The following is an 18,200-nucleotide window of genomic DNA, read 5'->3' as shown; positions in this document are numbered from 1 at the left end:
CTTAGGCTATGCAAGATACCATTTGCAAAATTCATGAAACTCAAGAAGAAGGAAGACCAAAGTGTGGATACTTTGTTCCTCCTTAGAATGGAGAGAACAAAATATCCATGGAAGGTGTTACAGAGACAAAGATCAGAGCTGAGACTGAAGAAAGGACCATCCAGAGACTGTCCTACCTGGGGAATCCATCCTGTAAACAGCCACCAAACCCAAGCACTATTGCATACACCAGCAAGATTTTGCTGACCGGATCCTGATATAGCTATCTCTTGTGAGGCTATGCCAGTGCCTGGTAAATACAGTAGTCGATGCTCACAGTCATCAATTGGATGGAACACAGGGACCCTAAAGAAGGAGCTAGAGAAAATACCCAAGAAGCTAAAGAGGCCAGCAACCCTATAGGAGTATCAACAATATGAACTAACCAGTACCCTCCCCAAGAGCTTGTCTCTAGTTGCATATGTAGCAGAGGATGGCCTAGTTGGCCATCAATGGGAGGAGAGGCCCTTGGTCTTGCAAAGATTATATGTCCCAATATAGGGGAATTCCAGGGCCAGGAAGCAGGAGTGGATGGGTTGGGGAGCAGTGTGGGGGGAGGGTATAGGGGACTTTCAGAGAGGAAAGTAGGAAAGGGGATAGCATTTGAAATGTAAATGGAGAAAATATCTAATAAAAATATTTTAAAAGGAAGAAATCCATTATTGATTTTTAACATGTATCACAAATAAGACTGTAATGAAAGTATAGAAATAATATAAAACAATATCTCCATAGTCTTGACACCATGTTAAAATACTATTTAAAGAAGATATTATTGCCAGGCGTGGTGACGCATGCCTTTAATCCCAGCACTTGGAAGGTAGGGGCAGGCGAATTTCTGAGTTCAAGGCCAGCCTGATCTACAAAGTGAGTTCCAAGACAGCCAAGGCTACACTGAGAAACCCTGTCTTGGAGAAGAAGAAGGAGGAGGAGGAGGAGAAGGAGGAGGAGGAGGAGGAGGAAGAAGAAAAAGAAGATACTAAATAGGACATAGGAGTTTTTTAAAGACCTGAACAAATTTATTTCCAATAAAATAAAATCTGTTATATAGTTTTATCTAAATAAGCATACAGTTAACTTATTTTTTATTTATTTTGCTTATTTCTTATACAGTACACTTCGTTCTTTGAGTTTAACCATCACCTGGAGTCTATAATGGACAAAGCATATGTCTACAGGTGAGCTTCATTGGCAAATTTGGAGGAAGCAGAGAAAGTGGTAGCAGAACATTTTAGAAGGCATTTAGGAGACAATGACCACTCCGCTCAAAAACATGGGGCCTTTTCTATTTTTCTATATAAATGAGTACATATTCTAAAGCAAATTGGGCTGTTTCAAGTACACTTAGATTAAAGTAAGGAAGAGAACCTGTCATTTTACAGTTTAACCGATAAGAGACTAGTACACTCGTGCGAGTCAGCTCTCTATCTCTCATGACAATTTATACCTTGCCTAAATTTCACTCATTTGCCATTCTGAACTTCCTGAGTAGAGCTCTTCAATCACAGTTCATCACAGCATGAAGTCCTGTGAGCCTTTCTGATATCCAGGTAAATCAGTGTGGCATATTTTATGGAACTCAAAATGAAGAAGTGACCCTTGAGGCATGTCTTTTTCACAGAGTTGACTCACACCATCTGCGCAAAGAAATGAAGACTTTCTTTACACTCCATCAAGCCCATTCAAGACTCTGCAGGCAGACAACATGTGGTGTCACCTTCGCTTTCTACTGCACAAATGAGAGTTGACACTTAGCAAATCTGAAGCAAGAGGGCTCATTGGAAGCATAGAGAAAAAGAAAATGTTGAAATCAGCCGCATTCCAGAAACCACACCAAGCTTCACTTTCCATTTCTTCTCTCTGACAGAGTCATCCGAACAACTGGCTACTTGCTGTTTCTCCTGCACATTAACGCCTGTGTTTATTACTGGGCTTCAGACTATGAAGGAATTGGCTCAACTAAATGGGTCTATAATGGTGAAGGCAACAAGTGAGTTCTAATCTTGAAAGAGACTTTATTTGTTCTCTAAATTTTCAGTTTTGGTATAAGAATTTTCATATGCCACCATTTTTCCAAGCTTTTATAAGCATATGTTAGTTGTACATAATTTTATTATGATATGTGTTCAAGGGGGTATATAATGTATTTTAGCCATATTGGTACCTCTCAATACCCTTGTTCATCCTCTTCCCATTCCCATCAATCTCCTTCCTATTTCCACCTAGTTCCTTTTCTACTTTCAGTGCGTGTGTGTGTGTGTGTGTGTGTGTGTGTGTGAGAGAGAGAGAGAGAGAGAGAGAGAGAAAGAGAGAGAGAGAGAAATAAGTGAAAAGGTGTACGAGAGAATAGAAACTATCAGAGAATATCTGATACAGAGCAGGTGTGTTTGTGTGTCTGTGTGTGTTTGTGCATGTTTGTATTTGTATGGGTGTATATGTATGTGCATGCATGTGTGTATCTATATGTGCGAGAGTGTGTGCATATGTGTGAATGTAAGCATGTGTGTATCAGTGTGTGCATGTGTGGTGTGTGTCTGTGTCTGTCTGTGTGCATGTGGGGTGATATGTGTATGCATATGCATGTGTGTACAAATGTGTCTTATATGTGTGTGAGAGTGTGTATATGTGTAGTATGTGTTGTGGTTTGCATATATGTGTAGATGTGTGTGCATGTGTGTCTGCACGTGTGTGTACATATGTTCATGTGTAGTATAAGTATGTACAAATGTGTGCATGTGTATGTCTGCATGTGTGTACATGTGTATATGCATGTGTGCATTCTGTATATTCATGTATTTGTATGTGTCTGTTTCTGTCTGTGTGCATGTGTGTTAGTATATATGTGTGAGTGTGTTCATGTATACGTGTGTGTATGTGTGGGGTGTCTGTGGATTTTCTTGTTTCTATCTGTATGTGTGTGTATGCATTTAGTAAAGGTGTAGGTGTGAAAGGTGTGGGTGTGTATTGTGTGCCTATATTTATGTATGAGTGTGTGTTTGCACATATATCTATATGTGTGGTGTGTGTATGTATGAGTGTGTGCATGTGTGTCTGAATATGAATGTATGTGTACATGTATGACTGTGTGTTGGAGGAATATGTGGGGGTATCAGTGTATATGAGTGTGTGTATGTGTGGCTGTATGTGTGGTGGTATATGTACATGTGTGCATGTTTGTATATTTGTGTGTCTGTGTGAGTGTTTCTGTGTTGAGGTGTGTATTTGTGTATATGAGTGTGTAAGTGTGTGCGCATGTGTGTTTGTGTCTATATATGTATCCTAGGCTGGTCTGCAAATTCTTACTCTGTGATTCTTACTTTGAACTATACTAAAAAGTTTGGGGGTAACTTAATAACTACAATGATAATTGTAAGTAATGATTAATGTTCATTATTTAAGGGCAGGTGCAGTAGCTAATTAGTTGATAACTGAAGGGTTTTATGGATTTATGAGTCAGATATAACCACCAACTGGACTAAGTAGAGAATAACAAGATTCATAAATAAAACTTGTCAATTAAGCAACAAAAATCTCATAAATAAAGAGATCACTTGAAAATTTTAATGCAAAAAATCAGGGTTCAATCATAACAACTGAGTTGCTTAATAGCAAACTTTCCTTTCAGTAGATACAAGGGCCTTCTATATCATAGACAAGCTTACCTTCTGTTCCAGTGAAATGACAGGAGACACATTAGAAGGCAATGTATTCTCTAGAAAACAGTAAGTCTTAATTTTTTAAAGGACAATACATAGCCACCTTGGGATGGAGAGCAAGAAGAATAAAAATGTCTCAAACATTATATACTTCACTGGTCTTATTTTTAACCAGCTCTGATTTTCTAAATACTTTTGATAGTACAATATAACTACAGCATTGCCCCTTCCTTAGAATGTGAGTTGATTAGTTAATTTATGTATTTACTTTAATATGAATAATTTTATGGAAAATTAAGACACAAACTATATTAAGAACATTAACACCACAGTAGCTAAAGTTGAAAGATTATATATATATATATATATATATATATATATATATATATATATTAAGATGAGAAGTGTATGTTAGGCTTCATCTATCTGGAATATCTGAATGAGACACTTTACTGGGGAAAGAGCGTATTTGGCTCATAGTTGCAAAGGTTTCACTCAACTGTAAGCAGGCTCCATTTCAGTGGACCTGAGATGAGTCAGAACATCAGAAACAGCAACAACAAGAACAGGAAGTGTTAGGGCAGTAGACATCACATCATGGTTGGTACCCAGGAAGCAGAAAGAGAACACAACTCTGAAGCTAGTGGACTTTCTCCCTGTTTTGCTCACCAGATGATATTTATTATAAATCATTTACCTAGAGGAACAGAAACTAAGGGACACACAAATAATTTAAATATCTACTGCACTCAAGCATTCATATAAAAACACAATTAACGACCCCCGCCGCAGGATTTTGGGACTGCTGGTGAGTGGAACACAGCTTCTGCTCCAGTCCAATCACGCGGGACCTGAGACTGCTCTGGTTGGGGAGAGAGAAATCCGGCCTACATAGGGCCACAAGCCTCTTCCGGTCAGAAAAGCACCGGGGCAGCTGGGGCGCAGGGTCGGCTGACACTCGCCAGCTACACACAACACCCGCCACAGGATCTTAAGACTTCTGGTGAGTGGAGCACAGCTTCTGCTCCAATCCAATTGCGCGCGGGACCTGAGACTGCATTAGTTAGGGAAGCAGAAACCAGCCTGAGTAGGGCCACAGGCCTCACCTGGCCGGATCAGCGCCGGGGTAGCTGGAGCACAGGGTTGCCTGACACCTGCCAGCTACCCACGACCCCCGCCGCAGGATTTAGAGACTGCTGGTGAGTGGAACACAGCTTCTGCTCCAATCTTTAAACAGTGACAACGATAACAACTAACCCCAGAGATTACCAGATGGCAAAAGGTAAACGTAATAATCTTACTAACAGAAACCAAGACCACTCACCATCATCAGAACCCAGCACCCCCACTTCGCCCAGTCCAGGGCACCCCAACACACCGGAAAAGCTAGACACGGATCTAAAAGCATATCTCCTGATGATGGTAGAGGACTTCAAGAAGGACTTTAATAACACACTTAAAGAAATACAGAACACTGCTAAACAGGCAGAAGACACTAAAGAGGAAGCACAAAAATCCCTTAAAGAATTGCAGGAGAACACTGCTAAAGAGTTACAAATCCTTAAAGAAAAACAGGATAACATAATCAAACAGGTAGAAGTCCTTACAGAAAAACAGGAAAACACATCCAAACAGATGATGGAAATGAACAAAACCATACTAGACCTAAAAAGGGAAGTAGACACAATAAAGAAAACCCAAAATGAGGCAACACTGGAGATAGAAACCCTAGGAAAGAAATCTGGAACCATAGATACGAGCATCAGCAACAGAATACAAGAGATGGAAGAGAGAATCTCAGGTGCAGAAGATTCCATAGAGAACATCGGCACAACAATCAAGGAAAATGTAAAATGCAAAAAGATCCTAACTCAAAACATCCAAGAAATACAGGACACAATGAGAAGACCAAACCTACGGATAATAGGAGTGGATGAGAATGAAGATTTTCAACTCAAAGGACCAGCAAACATCTTCAACAAAATTATAGAAGAAAATTTCCAAAATGTAAAGAAAGAGATGCCCATGAACATACAAGAAGCCTACAGAACTCCAAATAGACTGGACCAGAAAAGAAATACCTCCCGACACATAATAATCAGAACAACAAATGCTCTAAATAAAGATAGAATACTAAAAGCAGTAAGAGAAAAAGGCCAAGTAACATATAAAGGCAAGCCTATCAGAATTACACCAGATTTTTCACCAGAGACTATGAAAGCCAGAAGATCCTGGACAGATGTTATACAGACACTAAAAGAACACAAATTCCAGCCCAGGCTACTATACCCAGCCAAACTCTCAATTAACATAGATGGAGAAACCAAAGTATTCCACGACAAAACCAAATTCACACATTATCTCTCCACGAATCCAGCCCTTCAAAGGATAATAACAGAAAAAAACCAATACAAGGACAGGAACCACGCCCTAGAAACAACAAGAAGGTAATCCCTCAACAAACCTAAGAGAAGACAGCCACAAGAACAGAAGGCCAACTTTAACAACAAAAGTAACAGGAAACAACAATTACTTTTCCTTAATGTCTCTTAATATCAATGGACTCAACTCCCCGATAAAAAGACATAGACTAACAAACTGGCTACACAAACAAGACCCAACATATTGCTGCTTACAGGAAACTCATCTCAGAGAAAAGGATAGACACTACCTCAGAATGAAAGGCTGGAAAACAATTTTCCAAGCAAATGGCATGAAGAAACAAGCTGGAGTAGCCATTCTAATATCTGATAAGATTGACTTCCAACCCAAAGTCATTAAAAAAGACAGGGAGGGACACTTCATACTCATCAAAGGTAAAATCCTCCAAGAGGAACTATCAATCCTGAATATCTATGCTCCAAATACAAAGGCAGCCACATTCATTAAAGAAACTTTAGTAAATCTCAAAGCACACATTGCACCACATACAATAATAGTGGGAGACTTCAACACACCACTTTCACCAATGGACAGCTCATGGAAACAGAAACTAAACAGGGACACAGAGAAACTAAGAGAAATTATGAATCAAATGGATCTGGCAGATATCTACAGAACATTCTATCCTAAAACAAAAGGATATACCTTCTTCTCAGCACCTCATGGTACCTTCTCCAAAATTGACCACATAATTGGTCACAAAACAGGCCTCAACAGATACAAAAATATTGAAATTGTCCCATGCATCCTATCAGATCACCATGGACTAAGGCTGATCTTCAATAACAAAATAAATAATAGAAAGCCAACCTTCACGTGGAAACTGAACAACACTCTTCTCAATGATACCTTGGTCAAGGAAGGAATAAAGAAAGAAATTAAGGACTTTTTAGAGTTCAATGAAAATGAAGCCACAACATACCCAAACTTATGGGACGCAATGAAAGCATTTCTAAGAGGAAAACTCATAGCTCTGAGTGCCTCCAAAAGGAAACTAGAGAGAGCACACATTAGCAGCTTGACAACACACCTAAAAGCACTAGAACAAAAGGAAGCAAATTCACCCAAGAGGAGTAGACGGCAGGAAATAATCAAACTCAGGGGTGAAATCAACCAAGTGGAAACAAGAAAAACTATTCAAAGAATCAACCAATCAAGGAGCTGGTTCTTTGAGAAAATCAACAAGATAGATAAACCCTTAGCCAGACTCACTAGAGGGCACAGGGAAAGCATCCTAATTAACAAAATCAGAAATGAAAAAGGAGACATAACAACAGATCCTGAAGACATCCAAAACACCATCAGATCCTTCTACCAAAGGCTATACTCAACAAAACTGGAGAACCTGGATGAAATGGAGAAGTTCCTAGACAGATACCAGGTACCAAAGTTGAATCAAGATCAGGTTAATGATCTAAACAGCCCTATATCCCCCAAAGAAATAGAAGCAGTCATTAATAGTCTCCCAACTAAAAAAAGCCCAGGACCAGATGGGTTTAGTGCAGAGTTCTATCAGACCTTCAAAGAAGATCTAATCCCAGTTCTTCACAAACTATTCCACAAAATAGAAACAGAAGGTACTCTACCCAACTCATTCTATGAAGCCACAATTACTCTGATACCTAAACCACAAAAAGACCCAACAAAGATAGAAAACTTCAGACCAATATCCCTTATGAATATTGATGCAAAAATCCTCAATAAAGTTCTTGCTAACCGAATCCAAGAACACATCAAAACAATCATCCATCCTGACCAAGTAGGTTTCATCCCAGGGATGCAGGGATGGTTCAATATACGGAAATCCATCAACGTATTCCAGTATATAAACAAACTCAAAGACAAAAACCACATGGTCATCTCGTTAGATGCGGAGAAAGCATTTGACAAGATCCAACACCCATTCATGATAAAAGTCTTGGAAAGATCAGGAATTCAAGGCCCATACCTAAACATGATAAAAGCAATCTACAGCAAACCAGTAGCCAACATCAAAGTAAATGGTCAGAAGCTTGAAGCAATCCCTCTAAAATCAGGGACTAGACAAGGCTGTCCACTTTCTCCATACCTATTCAACATTGTACTTGAAGTCCTAGCCAGAGCAATTCGACAACAAAAGGAGATCAAAGGGATACAAATTGGAAAAGATGAAGTCAAAATATCACTCTTTGCAGATGATATGATAGTATATATAAGTGACCCTAAAAATTCCACCAGAGAACTCCTAAGCCTGATAAACAGCTTCGGTGAAGTAGCTGGATATAAAATTAACTCAAACAAATCAATGGCCTTTCTCTACACAAAGAATAAACAGGCTGAGAAAGAAATTAGGGAAACAACACCCTTCTCAATAGTCACAAATAATATAAAATATCTTGGCGTGACTCTAACTAAGGAAGTGAAAGATCTGTATAATAAAAATTTCAAGTCTCTGAAGAAAGAAATTATAGAAGATCTCAGAAGATGGAAAGATCTCCCATGCTCATGGATTGGCAGGATCAACATTGTAAAAATGGCTATCTTGCCAAAAGCAATCTACAGATTCAATGCAATCCCCATCAAAATTCCAACTCAATTCTTCAACGAATTAGAAAGTGCAATCTGCAAATTCATCTGGAATAACAAAAAACCTAGGATAGCAAAAACTCTTCTCAAGGATAAAAGAACCTCTGGTGGAATCACCATGCCGGACCTAAAGCTCTACTACAGAGCAATTGTGATAAAAACTGCATGGTACTGGTATAGTGACAGACAAATAGACCAATGGTATAGAATTGAACCCAGTAATGAACCCACACACCTACGGTCACTTGATCTTCGACAAGGGAGCTAAAAACATCCAGTGGAAGAAAGACAGCATTTTCAACAAATGGTGCTGGCAAAACTGGTTGTTAACATGTAGAAGAATGCGAATCGATCCATTCCTATCTCCTTGTACTAAGGTCAAGTCTAAGTGGATCAAGGAACTTCACATAAAACCAGAGACACTGAAACTTATAGAGGAGAAAGTGGGGAAAAGCCTTGAAGATATGGGCACAGGGGAAAAATTCCTGAATAGAACAGTAATGGCTTGTGCTGTAAGATCGAGAATTGACAAGTGGGACCTCATGAAACTACAAAGCTTCTGCAAGGCTAAAGACACCATTAATAAGACAAAAAAACCACCAACAGATTGGGAAAGGATCTTCACCTATCCTAAATCAGATAAGGGACTAATATCCAATATATATAAAGAACTCAAGAAGGTGGACTCCAGAAAATCAAATAACCCCATGAAAAAATGGGGCTCAGAACTGAACAAAGAATTCTCACCTGAGGAATACCAAATGGCAGAGAAACACCTGAAAAAATGTTCAACATCCTTAAGCATCAGGGAAATGCAAATCAAAACAACCCTGAGATCCCACCTCACACCAGTCAGAATGGCTAAGATCAAAAATTCAGGTGACAGCAGATGCTGGCGAGGATGTGGAGAAAGAGGAACACTCCTCCATTGTTGGTGGGATTGCAAGCTTGTACAACCACTCTGGAAATCAGTCTGGCGGTTCCTCAGAAAATTGGACATAGTACTACCGGAGGATCCAGCAATACCTCTCCTGGGCATATATCCAGAAGATGTCCCAACCGGTAAAAAGGACACATGCTCCACTATGTTCATAGCAGCCCTATTTATAATAGCCAGAAGCTGGAAAGAACCCAGATGTCCCTCAACAGAGGAATGGATACAGAAATTATGGTACATTTACACAATGGAGTACTACTCAGCTATTAAAAAGAATGAATTTATGAAATTCCTAGCCAAATGGATGGACCTGGAGGGCATCATCTTGAGTGAAGTAACACAATCACAAAAGAACTCACACAATATGTATTCATTGATAAGTGGATATTAGCCCAAAACTTAGGATACCCAAGATATAAGATACAATTTGATAAACGCATGAAACTCAAGAAGAATGAAGACCAAAGTGTGGACACTGTGCACCTTCTTAGAATTGGGAACAAAACACCCAGGGAAGGAGTTACAGAGACAAAGTTCGTAGCTGTGATGAAAGGATGGACCATTTAGAGACTGCTGTATCCAGGGATCCGTCCCATAATCAGCTTCTAAACGCTGACACCATTGCATACACTAGCAAGATTTTGCTGAAAGGACCCAAATATAGCTGTCTCTTGTGAGACGATGCCGGGGCCTAGCAAACACAGGAGTGGATGTTCACAGTCAGCTATTGGATGTATCACAGGGCTCCCAATGGAGAAGCTAGAGAAAGTACCCAAGGAGCTAAAGGGATCTGCAACCCTATTGTTGGAACAACATGATGCACTAACCAGATCCCCGGAGCTCTTGTCTCTAGCTGCATATGTATCGAAAGATGGCCTAGTCGGCCATCAATGGAAAGAGAGGCCCATTGGACTTGCAAACTTTATATGCCCCAATATAGGGGAATGCCAGGGCCAAAAGAATGGGAATGGGTGGGTAGGGAAGTGGGGGGCGCTATGGGGGACTTTTGGGATAGCATTGGAAATGTAATTGAGGAAAATATGTAATAAAAATATTAAAAATAAAAAAAAAACACAATTACACAGAGCAAAATACCAGCAACTTGTGTGCATGTGTGCGTGTATATGTGTTTGTGTGTGTTTATACACATATATACATATATATATATATATATATATATATATATATATACATATATATATGCATGTATGTGTGATTGTGCATAGGTGTGAGTGCATTTCTATGTGCATGCAGAGCTGAGAAATTTGTGCCAGTGTCTTCCTCAAATGCTTTCCATCTTATTCCTTTATTTATTTATTATTAATCATTCCATTCATTTACATCTCAAATGATATCCCACTTCCTGGCTACCCCTTCATGAACCCACATCCCACATCTACCCTCTCCTTTGCCTGTATGAGGATGCTCCTTCACCCACCTATCCATTCCTGCCCCACTGTTCCAGCATCCTCCAACACTGGGGCATCAAACCTTCCAGGTACCAAGGGCCTCCCCTCCCATTGCTGTCAGGCAAGGCCATCCTCTGCGACATAAGTATCTGGAGCCATGGATTCCTCCAGGTCCACTCCTTGGTTGGTGGTCTAGACTCTGGGGAAACTGGGTAGTCGAGCCAGTCTTTGTCCTTTGCTTTACAGAAGCATTTCAATTTTATGAGGTCCCATTTGTCAATTCTTGATCTTAAAGCATAAGCCATTGGTATTGGTGTTCTGTTCAGGAAGACTTCCCCTGTGCCCAAGTATTCAAGGCTTCTTGCCACTTTCTCTTCTATAGATTCAGTTTATCCAGTTTTTTTTGTGGAGGTCCTAGATCCACTTGGACTTGAGCTTTGTACAAGGAGATATGAATGGATTAATTTGCATTCTTCTACATGCTGACAATCAGTTGAACAAGCACCATTTGTTGAAAATGCTGTCTTTTTTCCACTGAAAGGTTTTAGCTCTTTTGTCAAAGATCAAGTGACCAGACGTGTGTGGGTTCATTTCTGATTGTTCAGTTCTATTCCATTGATTGACCTGCCTGTCACTGTACCAGTACCATGCAGTTTTTATCACTATTGATCTGTTGCACAGCTTGGGTTCAGGGACAGTGATTCTCTCAGAAGTTCATTTATTGTTGAGATTAGTTTCCTCTATCCTAGGTTTTTGTTATTCCAAATGAATTTGAGGATTGCTCTTTCTAACTCTATGAAGAATTGAGTTGGAATTTTGATGGGGATTGCATTGAATCTGTAGGTTACTTTTGGTAGAATGGTCATTTTTACTATATTAATTCTGTCAATCCATGAACATGGGAGACCTTTCCATCTTCTGAGGTCTTCTTCGATTTCTTTCTTCGGGGACCTGAAGTTATTGTCATACAGATCTTTCACTTGCTTGGTTAGACTCACACCAAAATATTTTATATTATTTGTGACTACTGTGAAGGGTATTTCCCTAATTTCTTTCTCAGCCTGTTTATCCTTTGAGTAGAGGAAGGCCAGTGATTTGTTAGAATTAATTTTATATCCGGCCACTTTACTGAAGCTGTTTATCAGCTACAGGAGCTCTCTGGTAGAATTTTTGGAGTTGCTTATGTATACTATCATATCATCTTCAAATAGTGATATCTTGACTTTCTCCCTCCCAATTTGTATCCCTTTGATCTCCTTTTGTGGTCTAATTGCTCTGGCTAGAACTTCGAGTACTATTTTGAATAGGTAGGCATAGAGTTTACAGCTTAGTCTTGTCTCTGAATTTAATGGGATTGTTTTGATTTTTCTACATTTAGTTTGATGTTAGATATTGGTTTGGTTTATATTGCTTTTATTATATTTAGGTATGCACCTTGAATTCCTGATGTCCCCATTACTTTTACCATGAAGGGTTGTTGTAGTTTTGTCAAAGGCCTTTTCAGCATCTAATGCGATGAAGGACTTTCTCCTTTATCTCCCTCTATTCCTCTATTCTGCCCAGGTTTCAGTTTATGAGATGGTGCCATGAACATTCAGGAAAGATCCCTAGCTTCTTTACTTCTCTCTGGAAATGCCACTCCAAGGGGTGTTCTTTGTGTATTCTTCTAGATACTTCACAGTCCTGTAATGTAGACAATTACAATTCTCCATCATAAGTTACAATATCAAGTGTTAGAGCAAATTGGAACTATTAATTTTTTATATATTATTAGCATGGAAGTAAAATGAAATAAAGATTTTTGAGACAGGCTCTCTCTATGTTGTTCAGTCTGGCCTGGAACATATTATGCAGACCAGGCTGGCTGTCTTTGAATTCTTAGAGATTTGCCTGTCCCTGCCTCCCCAGTGCTGGGATTAAAAGGGTGTGACACCACACGCAAAGAATATAAAAATTTTAAGAAAAGATCAGAATGGTTTGTTGTTTTTTTATCCATTAATCATGCATTTGCCTTGCAACATAAATTTGGCACACTTTTTTATTGAAGAGAAATGAAAATATATCCAAGTGGTGGAAGTATATAAGAATTTTTAGAGAATCTATGTTCACAATAATCAGAAATTTTATATAGCTAAGGAATGTGTAAGCAGAGGAAGATTGCTCTGTGACCTTTCTTGGACAATAATATGTTTAATATGGCCCCTCAAATGCAAAAGCAAAGGCAAATGCATGGGTTTCCAACACACTAAAAACATTCTACATCACAAACAAGCATTGGTTTCTATCCACACTAAAAAATACCTCTTATACTAGAAACAAAATAGTCAACAAATCAAAACTGGAGAGAATATTTATAAGCCATATACATGAGAGGGATCAATGTCCCAAATATGAGAAACTCCTGCAATTTAGTAGCAAAAGCTTTTAATTAACAAGACTTTAAATGACATTTCTCTTTGTTTAGAGAAATGGCTGATAAGAATGTAAAGGGTGCTCAACATTATGAATCATCAGGAAATATATATCAAAACTACAACATGGTATCCTATTGCCACAGGTAGAATTTTTTTCTTTTTTCTTTTATTAGATATTTTCTTTATATACATTTTAAATGCTATCCCGAAAGTTCCCTATACCCTCTCCCCACCCTGCTCCCCTACCCATCCACTCCCACTTCTTGGCCCTGGCATTCCCCTGTACTGGGGCCTATAAAGTTTGTGATGCCAAGGGGCCTCTCTTCCCAGTGATGGCTGAATAGGCCATCTTCTGCTACATATGCAGCTAGAGACAGGAAGAATTTTAATAATCAAAGAAAGGAAAACAGGTGTTTGGGAAGCACAGAAAAGGTTGGAGTGAAATGAGTGTCTCTATGTGGCCAGTGACTTGGAATCAGTATAGAAAACAGAATGTAGGCATCTCACATATTTTAAATGTCTTTTTAATTATGGACATTCTAATGAGTAAGATGGTAACCTCAATATAGTTTGATTTGCACTTTCGTGATGATCAATGATATTGAAGGTTTTATCCTTTTTGTTTAGATTATTTATTAGATTTTTATTTATATTGTTTCTTGAGATTCTTGTATGTTTACAGAAGCAGAATTTCCAGTTTCACATTTCCTTCATGTTTTATATTAAATTTTATTTTATTGTCTTAACTGGGAGCTGTGTGTTGTCATGCATTAAAAATTTATAGAGAGTCTATGTAAGAAATGAGCCAGATGAAATCTCCTTGAAAAGATTTATCTGCCTGGAGTGTAGACATTAGCGATAGACACCCTTGACTAATTAAGCTAATCCTAGAAAATCAATATGATGCCATCTAATTAAATTACAAATCTTACCTTTGGTTGGGCATGTCTTGGTGTGTAAGACATGTCTGAGAAACGAATCCAAAAATAAACCACAAAGCATCAAGGCAGAAAATTTTCCAATTAAAGTAGCATACTATTTAATATTTTAAAAGTTCAAGGCTAACCCTTGAGATTTGGGAAATCAATGTCAACATTTCAGATTTAGCTGTCATTTTTAACATTTATAAATAAGAAGGTGAGAGTAGGTAAAACCGTGTTTGTTCAAAAGTGATGTATAATAGAGCTGACCACATAGGAAAAATATCTAGCCTCTTCCTACTCTTTGCAGGTATTACATTTTATAAGCTTCCTTATTTTAAAGAAACCCACAGGTTGAGAAACTGCATCTAAAATAAATTAAGTGATGGGACGTATAAAATTGGGACTTGAAAATGTGAAATGCACCCATAAATTTATTTTGTATTTTGTTTCTTTGAAATCATGTCTGCCATTATAAGCCAAAGCCTTCTGGACATTTACTCCGGGATAGCTTTACTGTCTGGGCACGTGATTTTAAACTCTAAAAAAAAAAAAAAAAAAAAAAAAAGTTCACGGGATCTTTGTTACTAGTGTTACTAGCCCTTTGAAGGGCTGGATTCGTGGAAAGATATTGTGTGAATTTGGTTTTGTCAAGGAAGACTTTGGTTTCTCCATCTATGGTAATTGAGAGTTTGGCTATGTATAGTAGCCTGGGCTGGCATTTGTGTTCTCTTAGGGTCTGTATAACATCTGTCCAGGATCTTCTGGCTTTCATAGTGAAAAGTCTGGTGTAATTCTAATAAGCCTGCCTTTATGTGTTACTTGACCTTTTTCCCTTACTGCTTTTAGTATTCTCTCTTTATTTAGTGCATTTGTTGTTCTGATTATTATGTGTCAGGAGGAATATCTTTTCTGGTCCAGTCTATTTGGAGTTCTGTAGGCTTCTTGTATGTTCTTGGGCATCTCTTTCTTTAGGTTTGGGAAGTTTTGTTCTATAATTTTGTTGGAGATATTTGCTGGCCCTTTAAGTTGAAAATCTTCATTCTCATCTACTTCTATTATTTGAGGTTTGGTCTTCTCATTGTGTCCTGTATTTCCTGGATGTTTTGAGTTAGAATCTTTTTGCATTTTGCATTTTCTTTGATTGTTCTGCTCATGTTCTCTATGGAATCCTCTGCACCTGAGATTCTCTCTTCCATCTCTTGAATTCTGTTGCTGATGCTCGCTTCTATGGTTCCTGATTTCTTTCCTAGGGTTTCTATCTCCTGAGTTGTCTCACTTTGGGTTTTCTTTATTGTTTCTACTTCCCTTTTTATGTCTTGGGTGGTTTTATTCAATTCCATCACCTGTTTGATTGTGTTTTCCTGTAATTCTTTAAGGGATTTTTGTGTTTCCTCTTTTAAGGACTTCTACCTGTTTAGCAGTGTTTTCCTGTGATTCTTTAAGGAGTTCTACCTGTTTAGCAGTGTTCTCCTGTATTTCTTTAAGTGAGTTATTAATGCCCTTCTTAAGGTCCTCTAACAGCATTATGAGATATGATTTTTGAATCTGAATCTTGCTTTTTGGGTGTGTTGAGGTATCCAGGACTGGCTGAGGTGGGAGTGTTGGGTTCTGATGATGGTGAGCAGTCTTGGTTTCTGTTGGTAATATTCTTCCATTTGCCTTTGTCATCTGGTAATCTCTGGTGTTAGTTGTTATAGTTGTCTCTGGCTGGTGCGTGTTCCTCCTGTGATTCTGTTAGCCTCTGTCAGCAGTCCTGGGAGTTCAGCTCTCTTCTGAGTCTCAGTGGTCAGAGTACTCTCTTCAGGCAAGCTCTCCTCTTGCAGGGAAGGTGCACAGAGGTCTGGCATTCAGACCTGCCTCTTGGCTGAAGATGTAGGTCCGAAACAGGGCCTGTCCTAGAAGATGTGTTGCCTCTGCAGTCTGCGTGCTCACCAGCACAGACTGGTCTCCGAGGGACCCAGGACACAAGATGACTCCCTCACCTGCTCTGGAGGTCAGAGCCCTCCCTGGTGGCCACCTCTCCTCTGGTGCGGAAGGTTTCGGGATATCTGCAGCCTAAAACAGGGCCTGTCCCAGAAGCTGTGTCGCTTCTGCCTGTCCCAGAAGCTGTGTCACTTCTGCAGTCCACTCACTCCTAGATTTTATTTTATTAAGTAATAAATTCAATACCAGCGTGTTTCATTCTTTCTAAAACTCCATTTCTTGGAATTTGAAAATGATTCCCCTTGTCCAAAGACTAATATAGTCATAAAGTTCTAAAGTATTCCTGCTCTATGTTTCGCAGTAGAACAAGAAATAAAACCTGTTTTTAATTTACTATTTCTTGTTATTAGGAGGCATGCTGCATACACATGGAGGTCAGAGCACAACTTTGTGGAGTTACTTCTGTCTAGGTTTACATGAAATCTAAGGCTTGAACTCAGGTTGTCAGACTTGTGAAACAAGGCCTTTCCCACTGATCAATTTGTTGAACCCCATCTCCCAAAATGCTTTAATTTCCTATTTTAATTGGCCTATATAGGAGCAGTTTTCCTTGCAGGATTTTTGAACATACTTCATTCTGGTTGGTTTTACATCTACCCTCCTCTTTCTCATCTTTCTGTCTCTCCTCCCCACTGAACCTTTATGTCCCCAGTATTTCCACTTTATTATTTCACGTGTTCTATTGTCTTTCTCAATGCTCTCATTAAAGACTCCTTTCCACTTAATTGATGCCTTTCTAGTATCACGGTATTTACCATCATTTACACCACCTTGACCTGCATATGAAGGACAACATACAGTATTTTTCTTTCTGACCTTGAGTTGCCTCTTTACTTAATTTGATGTTTTCCAGTTCAACTCATTTTTTAAAATTTCATAACTAATTTTTCTTGATGGCTGAATAAAGTTTAACTATATGTTATATATTTTCCTTATCCATCCATCTACTAGTACAAATCCAAGCTTATTTAATTTTTTTGTCTGTTGCAGATAGTGCAGCAGTGAGCATGGATGTGTATGACAGTCTCTGTAGTAGGATACAAAATCCTTAGGGAATATACCCAGGAGTAGTACAACTGAATCCTTTAGTACTTCTGTTTTATAAATAAATAGAATTCTATAAAAAGTTCTAATCTACCATGAACACCATAAAGGGGGGAAAAAACTGAGACTCACTGAGTCCATTGCTTATCTATAAAATGTTTGGATTTTTAAAATTTACTTTAATTCCTTGAGCATTTTATACAATGTACTGTGGTCATTACTCCTCTGTCACTCCTCTCTAACTCCTCACATATCTGCCTGACCTCCCTATCACCCCAAACTTAATGTCTTAAAAAGAAATTGGGACTCCAATCTGTGTTACCCATATATTCCTGGGTGTGAGACCATCCGTTGAACTGGTCTGTCTAACAGGATGCATACGCTTAAGCAAAAGTGACTGTCTTTCCCCTAGAAGCCATCCACTGTCCACAGCTCTTAAGTCAGAAGTGGGTTTCTCCAATGCCTTCTCGCTCTCTGCTAAAGTATTAACTGCCTTGATCTTGTGCAGGTGTTGTAAGGGCATCCATTGCTGCTGAGAGCACCAGAGTTTAGCCATCTGGTCATGTCCAAAAGTCACTGTTTTGCTCTAGTCCCCAATCTGAGTCTTACAATCCTTCCTTCCCCCTTCCATATGCAAGAAGTTTTTTAAGGATACAGTAGGAATGCCTGACACAGGCTGTGTTATCAGAGCCAAGTAGTTCTATTTGGTGTTCTGAAATTCTAGATAAATTATCTTTTTCATCCAAAAATGGTTTCCCTACTTAGAAAAGTGCCCTTATTTCTTTTCA

The 18,200-nt window shown here is 38.9% G+C and overlaps 1 protein-coding gene across 1 annotated transcript in view; it reads left to right on the top strand.

The window, feature by feature from the left end:
- Cngb3 (cyclic nucleotide gated channel subunit beta 3) overlaps positions 1-18,200 on the top strand; it is a 211,722-nt gene that overhangs the window by 111,763 nt on the left and 81,759 nt on the right. The window contains exons 8-10 of the mRNA XM_085838484.1: positions 1,153-1,217; positions 1,907-2,029; positions 13,513-13,605. Of these exons, the coding sequence (XP_085694610.1) occupies positions 1,153-1,217; positions 1,907-2,029; positions 13,513-13,605 (281 nt within the window). The remainder of the gene's footprint in view (positions 1-1,152; positions 1,218-1,906; positions 2,030-13,512; positions 13,606-18,200) is intronic.

Source organism: Mus caroli, unplaced genomic scaffold (assembly GCF_978045245.1).
Source record: "Mus caroli unplaced genomic scaffold, Mus_caroli_1 scaffold_6, whole genome shotgun sequence".
NCBI lineage: Eukaryota > Metazoa > Chordata > Mammalia > Rodentia > Muridae > Mus > Mus caroli.
This window is presented reverse-complemented; position numbering and strand designations above follow the sequence as displayed.